Source organism: Haplochromis burtoni, unplaced genomic scaffold, assembly GCF_018398535.1.
Source record: "Haplochromis burtoni strain Fernald_Lab_line unplaced genomic scaffold, NCSU_Asbu1 Contig_572, whole genome shotgun sequence".
Classification (NCBI taxonomy): Eukaryota; Metazoa; Chordata; class Actinopteri; order Cichliformes; family Cichlidae; genus Haplochromis; species Haplochromis burtoni.
The window spans coordinates 1-19916 of NW_024582933.1; the positions used below are offsets into that span (position 1 = coordinate 1).

Sequence of the window (19916 nt, forward strand, 5' to 3'; positions counted from 1 at the left end):
ACACCCGGCCATGTTTTTTATTGTAGCTGATGTTTTATGATTAAAGAATAAAAGTTTGCTTTCAGCATCAGTTTATATTAGTGGTGGAGAAAAAGTGGAGAAAGAACAGAGTTCATTTTCTTTTTATTATTATTATTATTACATTTTATTTGACTGCTATTATTTTCAGTGTAATTATGAGTTAGCTTCCACATTGGATTTGCTACTTTCAATTTAGTTTTCAAGAGTTTTGGTGTTTTACTCTTTATCAGGGCAAGATTTAGAAAAGCTAAAAGAGGAATTACAATTCAAGGCTCAACACTTAATGAAACTTGTTTACTGAGGTCATGCAGACCTCCCGAGTTGTAATAAAGAAATATGCACCCAAGCCTCATCAGTCCAAACTGACAAAACTAAAACTTTATGACTACGCACTATTTCTTAAATGAAACACTGTAGTTTAAATTTGATCAAGATCTGAATTTCCTGCACACTTGCCTGGACAAAATAATATTTACTACTGAAAATCACAGCAAAATGTTGCCTCATCTCTTATTTTGTGGCGCAATGTTCTGCTTAGCTCTTCCACTCCAGCTCTCAAAACATAATCGCCAGTTTTGTAACAATTCTGCTCTTGTTGTCTGAGATTATGATTATTTGGTAGAATGTTTTTTTTCCCAGCATAAAGTTTCAAGTTTGCTTATAAACTTTGTGGTGGGAAAAAGCAGGCTCTCATGTAATGACATAGTTAGCATTGTTGAATGGGTGCATTTAAACCATAATCTTGTCTAAGCTTAATGCAAATGTGAAAATATCAGAACAAAGAAAATAAGTTTTTTTGCCAAACTCATTTCTTTTGAATGTTTTTGTCAAAGGTTTCTATGCTTAGCTCGTGTAGCCGTTTTGTAATTGCTCATGGACCATTGGACCCTTACAAAACAGGCAAGATAACTGTTTTCAACCCTTTTATTTCAAAATAGACACATTAGTTCTTTAATTGCTTTGGATTAACAGCACTGGCAATTATATTATATTAAAAAAATATTGAGAGATTATTGATGCACAAAATAATTCTCCATAAAACTTGGTTTCTAATTTCACACTAGAATATAAAGAGATTGTGTAACAGTGACTCAAAGCAACCTGTGCTACACACGTAAACAGGCAAAACTCAGCAACTGTTATTCAATCGGGATAATCACTGTTACTGTTATTTTTTTTGTTGTAAAATGTATATTTTTGGTACTCTTTGCATACTGAGATAAAAAGCAGCAGTGATTGAAGCAGCTGGCTCTGATTCGTCTTCACATCTTCCATTCAAAATGTGAAAAAATGTAATAATCTTAAAGCTGATTGATGTGAATTCAAAATTTTAAAAAGTGTTTTTTCCTCACTACAATAGAAAGAGAGAAATCCAGCCTTTTTAGGGTAATGTAGAAGTTTATATCTGCTGCAAATCACCAGTTTTTCACTCAGATACTAAACACAATGCATAATGAGCTTTGGTTTTTCTTCTGACCGTTGCTCTTTGCTCTACACGGACTAAGTTGTGAACTGTGGACTGCAGCACACATGCTTTTGTGATCAGGCTTTACTGAATCAGCAGCACAGAGGGAGGTACTGGACAATCACAGCCTATCAGTTTAGTTAATGATCACCTGGTTTTGCTTTACAAAAGCACTGTAGAACGTGAGTTTTCTCAGTACAGGGACAGAAGTTCAGCGGTGATACTTTTAGAGACCGAGGAGCTAAGTAGGGCAGCCATGCGCCTGATAGGGTGCACAGTGCTCCTCTCTGTCCTGCTGCCGGCTATGGTAAGAAACAACGGGATTAGGACTGAAACATTACTTTTGCGTTTGAGGGCTAACCTTTGCTTTTGCTCTCCTTAGATTTATGTTTATTTTCATTACATTTTCTTTTTAAAATTAATTCTTCACATCTGATAGGCTGTGGAGTTTTGGAAATAACACGGTGTTCTAACTACTTATTGTTTTTTTCCCCAGTCTACCCCATTAGAGGAATGGCAGAGGGCAACATCCATTTATAACTTTTCAGCAACGGATATTGATGGCAACGTGGTTTCCCTTGAAAAATACAGGTAAATTTCTCTGTCATTTTGTTAAAACCTCCTATTACAATTATAAACCTCTTATCACTAAACAAATGTGTGTGCACGTGTGTGTGTGTGTATTCAGGGGGAATGTTGTCATCATCACCAACGTAGCCTCTAAATGAGGTAAAACCCCAGTAAACTACTCTCAGTTTACTCAGTTGCACGCCAAGTACGCTGAGAGAGGTTTAAGCATCCTTGCCTTCCCTTCCAACCAGTTTGGGAACCAGGTATGTAAAACATTAGTTGTTTTTTTTATTGCAACATTTAATGAGATTTGTTTGTGTAAGTTATCAGTTATCCAGGTCATGGATAACTGGAGATCTGTAAAGACGTTTCACCTCTCACCCAAGAGGTTACTTCAGGTCTAAAAACAAATGGTGGAAAGTCTTGTTGTATTGTTAACAGATAGACAATAGCTTTTTAAATGTTTTACAGAAAAAACTGTATAAGTGAAATTTTAGCCAGTGTGAAACCTTTATAATTTTTTGCATAAGATCTCCTGAAATGTTTTTTTAATATCTAAAACATTCATAATTTCATTAAGTGTGTAATCATGTGCATAAATTGTAGTTGCATAAACACCACAATGGATAATTCGGCATTTTTCTCACTACTAGTCTGAAAGATGGCTTGTTTTTGAAAGAAACTAGGCCACGTTTTAAGATTATGTCAAATTCAAGAAGCTGCTGTTTTAAGTTGACTATTTTGTTGCCATTATATATAATTTGTCCTATGCAGGCCACTGAGAGCAGTTAGAGACTTTAATACTTTTAATACTATTTACTTTTAGGAGCCGGGCAATGAAACTCAAATCAGGCAGTTTGCAGACACGTTCCAGGCTCGGTTTGATATGTTCAGCAAGATCGAGGTGAATGGGCAAAACGCTCATCCTCTGTGGAAGTGGCTGAAGGAGCAGCCTAACGGGAAGGGCTTGTTTGGAAAGTAAGTTGTGAATGAATGAATCTGGGTCACAGTTATATGCTCACAAAGTATCTTAAAAGCTTGTTTGGATCAGACATAATGCGTACAGTCATCTGTTTAAAATGTGTACAACTGAATTTGAACAATAATCAGTCATATCATTTAAATTAATTATTGATTAACAGCATTTTTATTCCAATGCTGACTGAATGAGAGTGATTAGTGGTTTTCTAACACATTTTTATGTTTATTTCTGCAGTAGCATCAAGTGGAATTTCACTAAGGTACGTTTTTATTACGGTTTATTTTTAAAACATTTTTATGTCAACGGGGCTAAAATATTGTAAAATATAAAATACTGAATATTTGAAAAACAGTATAAAGGATCATTTTAGAGAGTATGGAACAATTAATGGAACAAGCTTTTATATGCAAAAAAAAAGTGTTATAATTATTCATTTATTTTCTTTTGTGTTTAGTTTTTGATCAATAGAGAGGGTCAGGTGGTGAAGAGATATGGACCCTTGGATGATCCAAGTGTACGTACAAAATCTTTGGTTATTCTGTCAGATGTTCATTGCTCATGTGTCTGTGTGATTACTGCTCACCCCGTGATGAGCTCTGCTGTGCTTTCAGTAACAACAAGAGATGTTTGTAGTACGTGTAACTTTATCACCCCTGTGTATAGACATGCAACTGAAGTCCATGCAACTCTCGCTTTCTTTCCAGGTGGTGGAAAAGGATCTTCCCAAATACCTTTAAACCTCTAAGAGATGCCTGAAACCGTGCTTACTTACATCCACTTGATTTTGTGTTTCCAGTAGTCTTTTTTTCTCACATTTCTCTGCCTCTCCAAGCACCGGTGGATATAGTTTCAGTCCATCCCAGACCAGTGACGATCTGTTCATCAACCTGCATCGCAGGCAGGGCAGACCTGATGTAAATGGCGTGCAAACCTGCTGGGAAGGCGACCGAGCTTATATTCATAGAGTTCTATGGAGAGAACGACGGGGAACCCATTAATAGAGCATCATTCAGCACCTTAATGTTGGGCATTGTTTTCATCATAAAATATACTAAGATTTGTTCCTGTTATATTTTTGTGTGTAACTTTTATTGTCTGTGATTAAAACAAAAGTGTTGGGGTTTTTATGGGGTTTTGAGGTGTTGGTACTGAGGAACAGATACATCTTGATCATTCATGTGCACAAGGATCTTTTCTTTTGTGTAACAGGAGCAATTAAAAAGGATTTCAGCTGAAAATGTATTCATTTCTGAGTCAGAAAGTCTTTAAGAAGTGAGCACTAGAGCTTGAAATTGTTCAACACAGTATTGTTCAGAAAGTGTGGACAGAGCAGTTTACCCTATAGGCTGTCCTAAAAATAACAATGATGACATATAGAACAAATAAAGAACTCGGAAAAAATTGAATCTTGGCAGTAGCCTGGATCATTAATTCCTTATATCGATGTTGGCGCTATTTGTAGGGGAGCAGGGGAAACAGGAACATTATTACACCACACAAAAAATATCATTACTATTTTTCTTTCTCTGTGTTTTTCTGATATTTTTTAAAATTATTTCTATATAACCTGATAATATCATTGTGATCTAATTCTGTGTAATAATAAGTGAAAATCTTACATCTTGACACAGTAAGTTCATCCTTGCAAAAACCTAAAAAATGTCACCCAGATTTTATTTAAAAGACTGTTAACTTATTTATTTCTAAGCTTCTCTGAGACTCTTTATTATTAAGTATCGTCTTCTACTCACTGCAGCAGATAATCTGCTTCTCACCCTATTCCTAGCACCTTCCTCCTTCACTTCATCCAATGATTTTTTTCTGTGGTCTTCCTCTTTTCCTCTTTCATAGCAGCTTCATATTAAACATGCTTCATCCAACATATCCATTATCCGTCTTTTGCACATGCCCAAACCATCTCAGCCTTTCCTCTACAACTTTGTCTCTTACAGCTCAACCTGATATATCCTTCTGATGTGTTCATTATTAATCTTATAAATTCATACATTATAAATTTATTACTTCTACTCCTTGCAAAGGTACCCATTTGTCACTCCTACCACTCCTAGATCCACAAAGACACATTACCTTGTGACCTTCTCTCCATCAACACTCTCAAAGCAAATCTCACATCTGTATTGCTTTCACAAATCTTCATGGTATGGCTCATTATCTTTATCCCTGTGTAATTACTAAAACTGTACAAATCAACCCTGTTCTTGAAAATCTGCACCAGTACATTTGTTCTCCATTTCTCAGGCATTATCTGACTCTCTAAGATTTAAAACTCCTGGATGTTTCCATACGTCCACAAAGTATGTCATCTGGATAAGTAAATTAAATAAGTTAAACGTATAACAGAAACATACTGAGCCCCATCAAAAAAAAAACAAAAAAAACAAGATCCCTGAAATGTTATGCAACTGCTCAGTCAAATCTCCTTCTTGCAGTTCACTCAGAGTCCTGCAGAGGGAGTCGCAGGGCCCATCAGTACAAAACCAGGCGGCAGCGGCTCAGCAGCAGCAGCAAGTGCAGTGCAGAGGAGCTGGAAGAAGTAGACTGTGTGCTGCTGTCGTGAGGAAACACTGCACAGATGAAGGGACCGTCGCGGATAGCTGTCGCATATTCCTCCGTTTGATTACTGTTACACATCAAACGACCCGATCCTCTTTCCCTCCACCGGGATCGCGCCGTCGCTGTGGGTCTTTCATTCGGAGGGGCTTGCCTGTTTTTTCCTCCGGGAGGCTGAATGGAAGCAGCAGCCGAGGGAGCGGTCGGGCTGTCGGAGGCCAGGGAAGGGAGCCCGCTGTCCGGGGCCGCAGCATCCGATGATGGGGACACGGTTGTGGGAGTTAGCTACGGGATGGACGCCGCAGACATGGGTATTTTGCCACATATCTCATAAGCCATTCTCATCGTCCCTCCATCCATTTTCCCTCGCGGCTTTACTGCTGCTACCGTAACCAGAAAGTCCCGACTCATCTCTGCTAGCAAGGAATTAATAAGCTAGGCTAGTGGCTAACTAAGCTGAATGGATGGGGCTCAGGTGAAGTTAAGTGCTGTACATACTGCATGCGTTACTGCAAACTGTGTAGGGTACATTTATACAAGTGCAACTATGAGCAGCCAGCACACGGACAAATACAAGTGTTGCATGGCTGATGATAAAGTTGTTAATATTTTTGGTTCATAAAAGCAGACAGGTGTGAAGTCAAGGTTTCTCATTACTTCTTCATTTCATTTATTGATTTTTATTTATTGCTCTTTTAAAAAAATATGAATGTATTCACATGGCCAGCTTTGAGCACCTAAACATTAATTTGCTTATTTGTCACCATCTTGGCACTTACTGGAACCAGTAATTTATTAAGGAGAAGGAAGGTTGAGCAAACTGGAGCCACTACAGTTGACTAACAGGCTAGACACCAGTTAAAGGGTGTAAAAGCCTTGCAATAGTGCACCAGTGTCTGAGGAAGTCCCGATAATGCATGAATAGTATGAAGCAACTAAATGCAATCAGACCACCACTGATTTGGCCGTTTACACCCGTGGTGGTCCTGCAATGACACCTCAAAAAAAGGCCCATTGGCAGTAAGTTTATAGATATAATTAATATTTAATTATTATTAGATTTAAAATGTCCAGGGAACTATGTATATATCAGCTGATAGAATTTAAGCCTATGTGTATCAATAATAACACTTTTCTGGGGTCAGACATTTGAGCATAGAAATCTAAAGACACGTGACCTTCAAACCATCCAGAAATTTGGAAAATGTTGCATTCTGCAAATACAATATCCAGTTATACATGCTCTTATCAACAACCTTGTCTATGCTAAAATGTCAGCGCCCTGCCTTATATAGCACAGTATTATATTCAGAAAGAAATATATTATCTTTGTGATGTAAAGAACAATTTCCAGAGTCACCTCACTACAGCCAGGTTTCTCAGCCCCAGCTTTACTGTTGCACACTTGTGCCGTAGTGGTGTCATGGTGGAATTTTCCTGTGTGCACTCTAGCTGCAGTGAAAATCACACCAACAGCCCCCCTACAGTTGATCACTACAATACCCCCACAGCTGTGCGAAAGGTTTGGTGGTGTAAGGACCCTTTTCAGAACGGATGTATTAAAGCAGTTGCTACTTTCTTTACACCATTTGTGGTTGACTTTTAGGGGATTTGTTACACTGGTCTTGCACACTGTACATCACAGTTCTGGGGGGTTTTCTTCTCACTGATGAGAAAGGTTCTGACTTTGACAAGAGTTCAGCACCTCCACAGAGGCTTGTGAATCAAAGAGACTGTCTGCTGAGGGTTAGTAGTCGAGCTTAAATTTATCAGAGGAGGAAAATGGAATCCAGGTGCCCCCGACTGCAGATGGTGTGTGTTTCATTTACTCTGTTCTGCTCAGTTACTGGCTACTCGCATGCATTGGAAAGCATAAGGTTTACAAAGGCCTTGTGTGCGTTAATAGTGTTTAGGAGATATTTAACAGAGCTCTGCCCTGCTGAATATTTCATAGTTGACAGTTTGGCATTCACCTGTCTATGCTTTCTTGCGAGGAACTTCTTGACCTTTAAATAACCAGGAAAACGATATTATTGCTGACATACTGTCGGGCGTATAGACTTGATCTCACTCCTTTTCGTTCTCCGTGTTGCTGCTTTTGTTTGCTTGCATAGGAATATCACCATCCGTGAGTAAGAGCGTGCAGGCGGGGTGGAGTGGATGGAGACGAGTGTCATGGATGATTTGTGACAGAAAAGCAGCAAGAGTGAAAGGGAAGGTTTACAAGATGGTAGCGAGATCTGTTGTGATGTATGGTTTGGAGACGGTGGCGCTGAGAAAAAGACAGGAGGCCGAGCTAGAAGTGGCAGAGATGAAGACCAGAATGGACAGGATTAGAAATGAGTATGTCAGAGAGGCAGCTCGAGCTTGGCCATGGTGAAGAAGGACATGCAAAGGGTTGGTGTAAAAGAGAAGGATGCTGGAGAAAGGTAGGACAGAAACACAGGAAAAGTGGTTTTTCTGCTTTGAGCACGAATTAAATAAAAGGAAATCCCACATTTCCCAGAACACCTAAATTCTGTGCAGTGGTTCAGTAAGCACACCTAATCTGTCATTTGATAAATGGTTCTAAAATTATTAAGTGCAGCAGCAAAGCAAACAAATAGACCACTACTGCACGCTCACTCAGTGTTATTGGTCATCCCTCAGAGTCGTGGAGCCTCGCGTGTAAAAATGCGATTATTTCCCCCTCGGTTCTCTTGTTTTTATAGCATCGTGTATAATGTTAATCCATTTCTTGCTGTCTTGCAACCTAAAATGTAATGTGTGCACTGATACAAAGCGTAGCTGGCTAAAGCCCCGCAACAGGGAAGGGTAGGTGCTGATCGTACTTTGACTTCCTTGCAACATCTGACAAGTGAGTGGGTCTAAAAGCAAAAGTCCATTAAAGACGAGTCATGTGCAATAACAATTTCATATGACCCTCACAGCAGGGTGTTAGGTTTTTTTATTGGATATTCACAGCAGAAACGATTCAGTTCGCATAAATAATGATTAATTGAAATGTCAGCTGTAAAGGTTCAGCTTGATTCTGATTGGCTCTTTATGGTGTTGGATGCTGATCAACGTGAGCTCTCTCGGTTTACGTCAGATCCTGCAAATGCGTAATTGCGGGTTGCTCTGCAATGTGTGAATACAGCGTTGTGTGGGAGTCACAGCTGGCTGTTAAATAGCTGTCTGACCATTTATTCCCATTTAAAGCATCACGTCTTCTGGCCGTTGTAATTTGTCCCCGTAGTCGACTTTCAGCACAATGGCAGCATTCGTCTCACTTATCTTCTCCTCGCACTCGGCTTCATCCTCAGAGACAGTCTCCTCTCCTTCCTCGCTTCTCCAGAGTGAGCCACAGCTCATCTACCTCCTCTGTGATTCCCTCACCTCAGCTCAGCCACTCATTTGCCACTATCCATCAGTCCTCGCCCTTGTCTGTTTTTCTCTGTTCGCTTCAGGCACGGCCTGTCAGAACTGCTGACGGTAGCACAAAGGGTGGGTTACCTCCTGTGGAATTTACCATCCATCTGCTTCCCCTCTTATTCCTATGGCAAGGTCTCTCTCTTTCCCCCTTCTTCTTTATCCTTCTGAAGCTATGCAGGAAAGGATCAGTTTGTATCCCTGTAGCTCATTCGAGGAGCCTGTGTAGGGTTTTTGACCCTCTGCCAGGTTTTTTGATGTCATTATTTTACGCAGATGATGACGCAGTCCAGTTACATCTCCGATTTTGCGTGCGTGTGGAGGATGTGTGCTATAGTAGATATTTTGAGCTGGCACCACAGCAAGGCTGGAGTATTGTGTTTGCTGCTGTCTGTCCTTGCGCCTTGTCAGGGTTTTTCGCTCTCCTAGGGGTACCCGCTGGGCAGTTGACAATAAGGGCAGGGTGGGCATTTTTTATTTTTTTTGTCTGTTGTGGTGACTTTGCAGGTGTGAAAGCCGCCGGTGGAGGCTCCGACTCGCTTTCACTCTTACATGGCTGCAGTGTCATACTGTAATGGCTTCACTCAGTGGGGAAATAAGGCGAAGACCTACTGTTTTCAATTAAGCGAGTTACTGAGCCCATAATGCAGGCTATTATTATTTCATAAGCAGCACCTGGAGCATGAATGCAGTGAGACAGGAACACTGTCAAACTAATGCAAACCACCCACATCGAATTAGTAGCATTTATTTTCAGCCAAAAAAACCAAACAGCATTGGATGGTGTCTTCTCAGGGTTATATTTCTCCAGATTGGCAGCATGACCTGTACAGTTTGTACTACAGCTCACCCAGTAAATGTCTACCTAAGTCCCTGATAAGCGTTTTGAAGAAGTGATTAGGATTATTAATCAGTACTATTTGATTTCTTTGAGGCTGTTATTCATCTGCTTTATTGTAGGGTCTTTACCCTACAGTATACAGCACCTTGAGGTAACTGTTGTTGTGATTTGGCACTATATAAATAAAGTTGAATTGAATTTAATCTATATCCATTTAAGCATTCAATTTCCTTTTTTCCACCAAAAACTCTCAAATATCAGAGTAAACCTGTCTGAGAGTAGTACGAACTGACCAGTTTATTAACCAGTTTGTCAAAAAATAGAATTAGTCTGCAATCATTTTAATAAATCTAAATATAATTTATTTTTAGGGCATATTTTTCTGCAATTGGACCTTCTTTTAGCAATTGATGAAAAGAAAGAAAGGGGAATATAGCAATGTTGACTTGTTAAGCCAGAAGCCACTTCCATCTGTATAATTAAAGCAAATGCAAATGTTAACAGTTGTAACTTCTTATAAGATAAGATAGCCTTCATTGGTCAAGGTCTGGCTGTGTGGCAGGCAGGATGAGGACCCAAGTGCAGGAGACAAAACTTGAGCAGCTTTATTGCTGAGAACTACAAACTAAAATACAAAACACTAAACTCTCGGCCTGGTAGGGCTTGAACCTGGTAGTAGAGAGCAAAACATGGAGCACGAAGAAGAGGGGTGAGGATAATGAGAGGGCACACCTGGGAAACACTCCTGGGCATGCTCTAACTCAGCTCTAACCCAACCTTTTTGGCGCCACGGACCGGTTTATCCCCGACAATATTTTCACGGACCGGCCTTTAAGGTGTCGCGGATGAATACTACAAAATAAAACTAGTACCGGTACCGAAAAAAAGAAGATTTATTCATAACACACGTGAAAAGACCCAGGGACACCGAGTTAAGTCAAAGTCAACTTTATTTGTCAATTCTGCCACATGTACAGGACATACAGAGAATAGAAATTTTGTTACTCTCAAACCCTAGATGAAATAGCAAATGAACATTTAAATATAAGAGAGTTAACGATAAAAACGATAACAAAATAACGCTGAAAACCAATAAAAACCCTGAAAACCATACATTTCACACCTGAGCCTCAACTCTCGCGGCCCGGTGCCAAACGACTCACGGACCGGTACCGGTCCGAGGCCCGGGGGTTGGGGACCGCTGCTCTAACTGACAAGACAGGGGAAGCAAAACTGATGCAAAGTACATGAGACAGGGACTATCAAAATAAAACAGGAAACACACTGAGATGGGAGTAGACAAGACAGAGCTCATGAAGAAGGAGAGACAAAGACAGAGGAGGGATAAACAGAGACTGGGGAAACAAGATAAATAAACACAATACAGAGGACAAGAATGACTCTCACAGGAGACACGGGGATGAGGCAAAGACACAAAAGGAACCTTACAACAACAAACAAGAATCCATGAACCAGAAATAAAGAAACTCAGAGACACAAAAAAGAACTAAACTCAGGATTGTACTGTACAAACCTAAAATTCAAATCATCTCTTACAGCAAAGGAAACAATCATAAATCCATAACAAAACCCAAAACGCTGGGTGAAAACCCTGCACCATGATAGCATTAGTCTCAGTGGGGAAATCCACATTGCGAACAGCAGCAGAGAAGACAGGACAGGAATATAAAAATTGAAGAAAATACATACACCACACAAAGTAGAAGAAATATTCTATTCTGAATTTTAAAAATTCTGCTAAATCTTTCAGTTATTCGCTATCTGAGTCTGCTGAAAGTGCCTGAGCCTGACAAAGTGGAAGACCAAGATGCTGCAGGGTTTATTCAAGTTTAATAGGGCCTGAGCCGTGAGAAAATATATTCATTCATTAAACAGTGTGGGCCTAGTTGGCAAGTTCAGTCTGACCCTGGTATAAGCATTACTCCCAGCTCGTGTGATGGTGAATTTGCTTTAGGCCCCGAGAGAAGAGATAAAATAACCAAGGCTGCTTTTTCCAGGCTCTATCAGCCACAGTACAGATCGTTTCTTAGCACTCTTGAGTTACTTCTCCGATTGGTCAGATTAGTCTCTCTGGGCAAAAGACTTGCTATGCTTTTCTATCCTGGTTTCTGATGACTTCTTTACCTATTTTAATCATGTACATATTTATTAGGAAGATACTGATTTGGAAACAGCTCACTTGTCAGCATATGGTCACTGTCACTTAACTTTTCCTAGTTCATTTAAGGAGCATTGTGCAAGTAAATAAGAGAAAATGTGATTGTTTGATTTGCTGGGATTTTGCAACACATCTTGTGCAGAAACTGTTCTCTCTCAGAAAGTTTTGTTTAGATTTGTTCTGCTATGTTGAAAAAGGTGAAGCGAGTTTGTGGTGGAACAATGTAGGAACACAACAGTTTGTATATTGACTTGACCTCTTGGGACGACGGCCAGTATTTCCAGGCTTCAGTAGATTTCATGTTTATAGAGGCTCCATTGTTTAGTGGTTAACATGTAAAAGATGCCTGGTTTAAGATTCTGAGGAGACACAAATCCTTGGGTGGTTTGGTCTGGTGTAACAATCTGTGTGAAATTACTTGGAACATCCCTATCGTCCATAATATTGCTTTAACTTTGGAATATTTAATTTAACTTTGTTTTGCTAATTAGGGCTGTGCGATATGACCAAAATCTCATATCCCGATATAAGAATTCTATCGTCCGATAACGATATAAATCACAAAAATGTAACATTTTCTGTAAATTCTGTGAATCTCGGGCAGCTCGTCTTGCGGGAAGTGTTTCCAGCTGCGCGTCATGTTGCTGGAGTCGAGTGTTTTAACCGATGCATGAAACTATACATTTTTAGACATAAGTTGTAAAGGCCGCTGTTTTCTTTGTGAGTATTTATTACACGGCGTGCTGCGGGGAAAAGCCTGTTCTAACGTTTGAGTCTAAGGTTTATTTTTTAGCACCTGGCGGCTCTTTTTAAATTCTCATCCGTAAATAATCTGTTCTTTCACGTGATTCAGTTTATTTTGAAAAGTCTCAACAGGATCTTAAACTTTATTGTGAAAGGTTTATGTGGAACATAAACAAACGGACACGCGATGCCGTTACCGTGGTTGTTGCTAATAAAAACAGGCGCTTGTCCGTCTGTAGTGTGGTTATATTAAAAATAAGAGAAAGAGAGAACTTTAAGAAATTAATATAGCCACTACAGTGACCATCAAAACGATGAAAAAATATTGCCGTAAACAGTTTATTTTGCGACACCACGAAACAAAGGATAGCGTAAAATGAAACGATAGACGTTTTTATATCGTCATCCGATATATATCGTTATATCGAACAGCCCTAATGCTAATTTTCTATAGAGTTTACACTTTCTGTTTTTCATATTTATTTTTTAAGCGAGCGTCAAATACTCAAATTCATCGACTGTGGTGACCCCTTTCCAATAACAGAGCAGACAAAAGAAGAAGCCTTTATTTTGTTTTGTTTTTTTGTTCTGCCAGAGGTTTCTTCCTGTTAAAGGGGAGTTTTTCCTTCCCACTGTTGCCAAAGTGCTTGTTCATAGGGGTTCATATGATTGTTGGGTTTTTCTCTGTATTTATTGTAGGTTCTACCTTACAATCTAAAGCACCTTGAGGCAACTGTTGTTGTGTTTTGGCATTGTATAAATAAAACTGAATTGAATTGAATTATGAGATTGTTGATCTGAGTATAGGTTTAGCCATAAATCAACAGGATTTCCATTAATCTGTTAAGTCTAATGGGCAGCCTGGCCTAAGATAACCCCAGTAAACTGTTTATCTGACATATCCTGTTAGACAACAGCTATTAGTTTTACACATATAAAGAGAACCCAAAAGCACTATGACAAAGTTTCAAAATTATGAAAGAACCAGGCAGATATTATAACTTAATATCTGAAATTTTGCTTGGTGACTCTATCGACCAACAGCAAGGGATGAAAGCAGCTTTTTAAAAAAAAAAAAGACATACAAATTGTACAAACAAAACAACTATAGAAAAAGCATTAAAAAGAAAAATATACAGCACACAAACAACAAGTAAGGTGTAAAGTGACTTTCTGTTTATTTACCTCAGTGCAAAGATGATGCAATATTGTGTATTTGCACAGATATTAAATCAGACCCAGTAATTATTATTATTATTAGTAGTAGTAGTATTAGTAGTATTAGTATTAGTATTATTATTATTATTGCAAACTGCATTAATCAAATGCAGCCATAACAAAACATTCTTCACTCCTGCAGATTTTCTCCACAGGTGTTTTTCTCTTTTTTCCATGTTTTGACGTTCTGTGGGTAACCCTGAGAAAAAGACTCATTATCTGTACTGTTTTGTGCTACATTGGTAGCTAAGGAATGTGTTGTCTACCACATTGTAAATTATAAACGCTGTAGCTTGTGAGTACTTTATAAGCATTCATCTGCATGTCCAATAGTGGCAAAAAAGGCTTTAAAACCACACGTGGTGCAGGGCTAAAAACATGACTTGGTGTTGATAAAATGGTAAATGATAGCACATGACAAGTGTATATATGACGCTGAAACACATACCAGTGCTGCTATGCCCTCTGCACTCTGTTTTTTCATGTAGGTGGCCATTTGTAGGGGTAGTGTGTGTGTGTGTGGTGCAAGATTGCCAGTAAGGATATCTTGCAATGCACCAGAGCATATAGATGAAAGACTGAAGTACATGGGAAATATGCAGAAATGGGATTATAGGCAAAATGTCTTTTTTTTTTTTTTTTTTTTTTTGCTGTCTTGTGAGAAATTTGCTCAACAGTTCCTTAATCGTAACATAATCTAATACAAATATGTGACTAGTAGCTGTGCAGGAAAAACAGCTTCCCCACATCTTTTTGTATTGTAAGACTCACGGTGTCACATTACTAAATACAGCAATAGTTTGATCTGAGGGCTGTTTTTCTTTTCGTCTCTGCACCTAACCAAGATGAGGCATAAAATAACAGGTCTCTGTAGATTATTTATTGCATGTGTGACAATACCGACTGAGACATTGTTGTGCAGCTCTGTTAGAGGAGATTACCTTCTACTGAGTCACCGCTGCCTGCAAAGATGCTGCTCTCAGCAACAACACAGCAGCACACAGTAGTCAGACTGATCACCTCCGTGTTTATTCCGACTATCTTTCCTCTCCTCTCCTCTCCTCTCGAGTCCATAAAAGGACTTCTTTCTCTTGGCTGACAGCTTTCATTGCATTTTGAGGATCAGCAAGGATCACTAAGCTCAGTTCTGATCTGGCAGCTCAGTAATGAAAAACAGACTGAAATTACATAAGAGTTTGAGCACTTGAGTGTGTCATTTTGCCAGCAGGACTTAGCTGTTTTTAGCTTTGCCCAAGAACAGAGTTCTGCAACTCAACCCTGTCTGTTTTTGCAGGAAAGCGAGACCTCCCTGTGGGAGCGTAGGACATGGCCACTCTCGACGTGTAAATCCAATGATATTAAAACAGTTAAACCATTCTCACTTGCAGGCATACAGAAATGCATGGTAACTGATCCTCTCCACATTGAAATAGTAGTTATTAAAACTTCTCATTTGTGTTTGCATTGACTCGGTCTGCATATTGGCTTGTGCACTGTGAGCGGGTGTCACATTCCCACAGACACACAGGTAGGCGTCTGAATAGCTGACTGTCAGGAGCTGTTGTTTAATTGACTTTTCATGCTGTATGAAGTGTGTGTCCTTGGGATGTGTTTAAAACCTGCCCGCTATCACTAGACTTGGCCCAGCTTTAATAAAAGCAGCTCTCCCTGCATCCCCTCACCTCTGATTTCCATTTCAAAGTCCACTGAGCTTTCACGCTTCTCTGAGGAAAAAATTACACTTTCATGCCCACCTGTTCCATTACTCCAGTCTACAGTTTGAAATTAAGATGCAACTGGTGAAATTTAGAATGGAGTCATTAGCTGATATAACTGCCCAGCCGTCATTTCAGCCACTTTTCACTCTTGTTTTGAACATAAAAGACATCGGTATGGACGCAAATGATGGCAGACAGGTTTTGTAGTGAAGAGTGCATCTCTGATGATATCTGAGACATATGTAATCATTTATCTAATGTAAAGTCAATCTTACAGTAATCATTGAGCATCAGTTTTAACAGTTGGCCCGACAAAAGGATCCAGTAACCCAGAAAAACAGACAGACGGGTTCCTGCTCCCACCTGTCCCTGCATTAGTACCATCTTATCCTGATAATCCTGACAGTTAGCCTTACGGCCTGGGGAGAATGGTATTGGGATTAGGGATAGTGAAGTAATCATGACCATGACTTGGCTGGCTTTTTCTTTGGGATGTTGTCTGTCTGCAACACCAACAATACCTCCGACTTGCTGCGGTCAGTCGTGTCTGTACGAAATGATCACGCTGCAACAGTAAAGAAAAGTCCGGAGCAGCAAATATTTCATTTCCAAAAGGGTTGGGATGCTGTGTGAAGTGTAAAAACAAACAAACAAACATTTGAACCAGAACCTCAATTTTCCTGATAGTGCAAATAACTGCCACATTTTAAATAATCAACGATAAAAGTCTGTGATTTTCCTGTTCAATAACTACTTAATTAATCCATTAGCTGCCTAAGCTATTTTTGCCAGGAGTTTGGAGAACTTTCTCATAAAGGTTCCATAAGTAAATATTTAGTTTTTATATCTGTGTGTATTTATCTGTCTATTGCTCATCATCCAGCTCCAGGCTATGTGCCTCAAAGGATCTGTTTTTGAGCCAGCTGCGGGCAGGAAGCGTTTCATTAAGCCTACTTGCTTGCTATTGATCATAATGGATGACTTGGCATAGTAAAAAGCTGTCCTCTCCTTTCGTGTTCTCACTGTATTTCACAAAGTGGATGATGTGTGCTGACAACAGAGGACATAGAGACTTTCCCCTTGTGTGTGCTCCCCATTGTTCAGTAAATCTAAGGAATCCTGAGGGAAAATACTTTGCAAAGAGAACATTGTGGATGTGTGCTGGCATCATAGTTCTATGTTAAATCACGGTAACATGTTTAGTAGGGGTGCAACGATACACAAAATTCACGGTTCGGTTCGATACTTTGGTGTCACGGTTCGACATTTTTTCAATACAAAAAATGTTCATGCTGTTTTAATTTGTCATTTATTAAAGTTATAAATATATATTTTAACTCAAAAGTACAGTTTTTAAATGTAATGTTGCAGAAACAACAAACTGATAAAATAATAAATCTATCTGATCGAGAAATCACTCATCTTTGGAAAAGAGAGTTTATTACAGAGAAATGGCGCTTTCCAAAATAAAAGCTATACTATACGCTTCTTCTGGGCTATACTCTCAGCAGCATATCCCCAGCATGTCCCCATAAGGAGAATCATGTGCTAAGGGCTGTCTAAATGACTCGGGTAAAGTTTCTAGCATGCGTGCTTGTTGTTTTTGTCTGCTTCCACTTGTCTTTGCACTAGGATGATGTCGGTGCAAATGTGCAGTCATATTCGTTGTGTTCCCACTAGTGCTGTCAGCGTTAATCTCGTTAAAATGACGTTAACTCCATAACGCGGCAAATCTCCGTTAACGAGTTACCGCTCAACACTTTAATGAGCTAACTGCGCTAACGCAGTAGTTCCCACCCATGTAATTGAGCATTGCGTAGCACATCCGACATACTGTTTTACTTTTGTCCATGACGCGCTTACCTTCAGGGTCATACTTCACATGAAGACCAAATTAGTTCCAAAGGCCAGATCTGAATGAGGGTGGGGGAGGTTCAATTTGCCATGTTGCAACGAGCTTAGCTTCTGTCTTGCTAGCTTGCACTGCGCTCAGTGGATCTGCGCTCGACTACTCCGCCTAGGCTGCACTGTCAAGCGCAGATCCACTGAGCGCTCAACACCGACAGCATCGTCAGAAGAAAAGTTGATCAAATAAATAAAAAATTTTGTATTGTTCGATGCATATGCGTACCGAACTGAAAGCACTGTATCGAACGGTTCAATATCAATACGAGTATCGTTGCACCCCTAATGTTTAGAGATTGTTTAAACCGTATTTCCTTCTGAAGTTTGTAAGCAGGGTGTATTTGTCTCCCTATGCCAGCCTCTCTCTGTGTGTGTTTACATGCAGAAGCAGTGAGGATAAGCTGTAAGGCTATTATTCTGCCAGGGTGCCATAATTGCAAAGAACATTTAAAGCCTCTTTGCGTAGCTTAGCATTAGGAAGTTGATGACTCCCTAATTATAAATAACACCATAAAAAGTAGCTGATTAATAAAGAAAAGGCAACTGAAAGGAAATATTGACAATGTATGTTACCAGGCTTGTCTTAGATAGATAAGCACGCTGGAGTGCTGTGACAGAAACCAGCTTGTCAATGCTTTTAATCACTGTCTCTGCCACTAGCACTGGTTTCTTTGATCTGAGTCACATTAGGGCTGGAAATGTGGGTGCTAATGTGGAGAGTAAATACAAATATGATTACAAATGAATGGGTCTATTCAAAACAAGTTAATTGACTCCAGAGATCCTGTTTTTCAGATAGGATCATGCCTGCTGTTCGTCCTCCTTTTAGTTTTAGTATTATATTTAATAAAGCCACTACATTTAAACCACCTGCCGAATTTTGCATAGGTTCCCTTCATGCTGCCAGAACAGCCCTGACCCGTGATTGCGTGAACTCCACATGACCACTGATGATGTCCTGTGGTAAGATGAAAATGGTGCTCAGAAATCAGGAGATCATCACATGTATCTGCTAAGTAAAGAGCGTCATTTAAAAAATCATCAAACGCCACATAGCACTAATGTACATCAGTAAACTATCACTAAGTTGTTATTACTGTTTCCTGCGCTTCATTCTGGACCAAAACCAGATGGAGGAGCGAGGACTACACGAGCTGGCTGGTGTGGTCATGGAAAAGTACACAGCCTGATGGATACTGAGCTCAAGGGCTCAAGGTTAGAAAGGCTTGATAACAAAGATTTCGGATCAGTTTTCCCTGTCTCAGTCTAAAGAGAAGTCGCAGTTGCAGTATTGTTTTTTTTTTTTGTAGAGTGAAGCTTATTTTAACCATCTTCTTAACAAAAAACAAGGAGAACCTGAGGGTATTCTGTCTTTCTTAACATCTGCACCATTCAGGACCTCGCCACCATTAGAGATAATATTACATTATATCATCCAGCGTTGTTCATTGGCTCTACTTTATGCTGCTGAGTACAGACTAAGCTGCTGTGTTGAATTTTTTTCTGCATTTAAATACTGACAGAATGATGGATTTCTGCTTTCTGTGGGTCAGGCGCACTTTGACACGACTATCAAAAGCTGCTTTGTTGTGGCATGAAAAATTAACACCCAATCAATTGCTGGACCACCATCAGTGAGTCTCTGCCAAGATAATAACCAATCATCTCAGAGAAGCCGCTTACTTAGCTCATCCTCAGGGAGAACCAATATTGATCCTGGGCCAGACATTGCCGTCAGTAAGATACAAGGCTGTCTACAGTGTGTGTGATGTGAAGAATTACGCAAACACGCGAGTTGTTTCGTCTTTGTGAGTCATTTTGTTGTTTAGATTCACTAAAGAAGAATCTACTACATAAAGTAGTTCTGAGGATTTTCAACCCATCAGCAGGGAGAGTATCTGCTTCTTTGTGAAAGGAGAAGGGGACCTCCAGCAGGGCCCTGGTGTGAATACCTCTGGCCAAACAATCAGAAACAGACATCATGAGGGTGGCCTGAGAGCAAAATGTCCTCGATTGGGCCCTGTGTTCACCATGTAGCCTGATTGGCAGTTTCCATAGAATACCACAATTGGTAGGTCCACCACTAATGCCGTGTTCTGGGAGATCCCCCAGGACCCCATTCATGCCCTGATATTATAAGGGATGCATACAAACACATGGGGGCCATACAAACTACAGAGTACCATTTTTAATTACTTCAGTAAAATTTCTGAAAAATGGACCGGCCTGCTGGTGATACGAGAGGGGAGCGGGAGATCGACAGACGGATTGGTGCAGCGGCTGCAGTGATG

The 19916-nt window shown here is 39.8% G+C and overlaps 2 protein-coding genes across 4 annotated transcripts in view; both read left to right on the forward strand.

Annotated features, from left to right (window-relative positions):
- Window positions 1–1329: 1329 nt before the first annotated feature.
- Window positions 1330–4444, forward strand: gpx4a (glutathione peroxidase 4a). Its single transcript, XM_042214470.1, has 7 exons — window positions 1330–1793; window positions 1983–2077; window positions 2175–2319; window positions 2883–3034; window positions 3273–3297; window positions 3493–3552; window positions 3743–4444. The coding sequence occupies exons 1-7, from the start codon at window positions 1743–1745 to the stop codon at window positions 3773–3775; spliced, it is 561 nt and encodes a 186-aa protein (XP_042070404.1). The 5' UTR covers window positions 1330–1742; the 3' UTR covers window positions 3776–4444.
- Window positions 4445–4583: 139 nt separating this feature from the next.
- The window catches only part of LOC102309822 (phosphatidylinositol 4-phosphate 5-kinase type-1 gamma), a 52946-nt gene continuing 37613 nt past the window's right edge, over window positions 4584–19916 (forward strand). For all 3 annotated transcript variants that reach the window (XM_005948110.3, XM_005948111.3, XM_005948112.3), the window contains exon 1: window positions 4584–5920. In XM_005948110.3, the coding sequence (XP_005948172.1) occupies window positions 5788–5920 (133 nt within the window). In that variant the 5' untranslated portion in view covers window positions 4584–5787. The remainder of the gene's footprint in view (window positions 5921–19916) is intronic.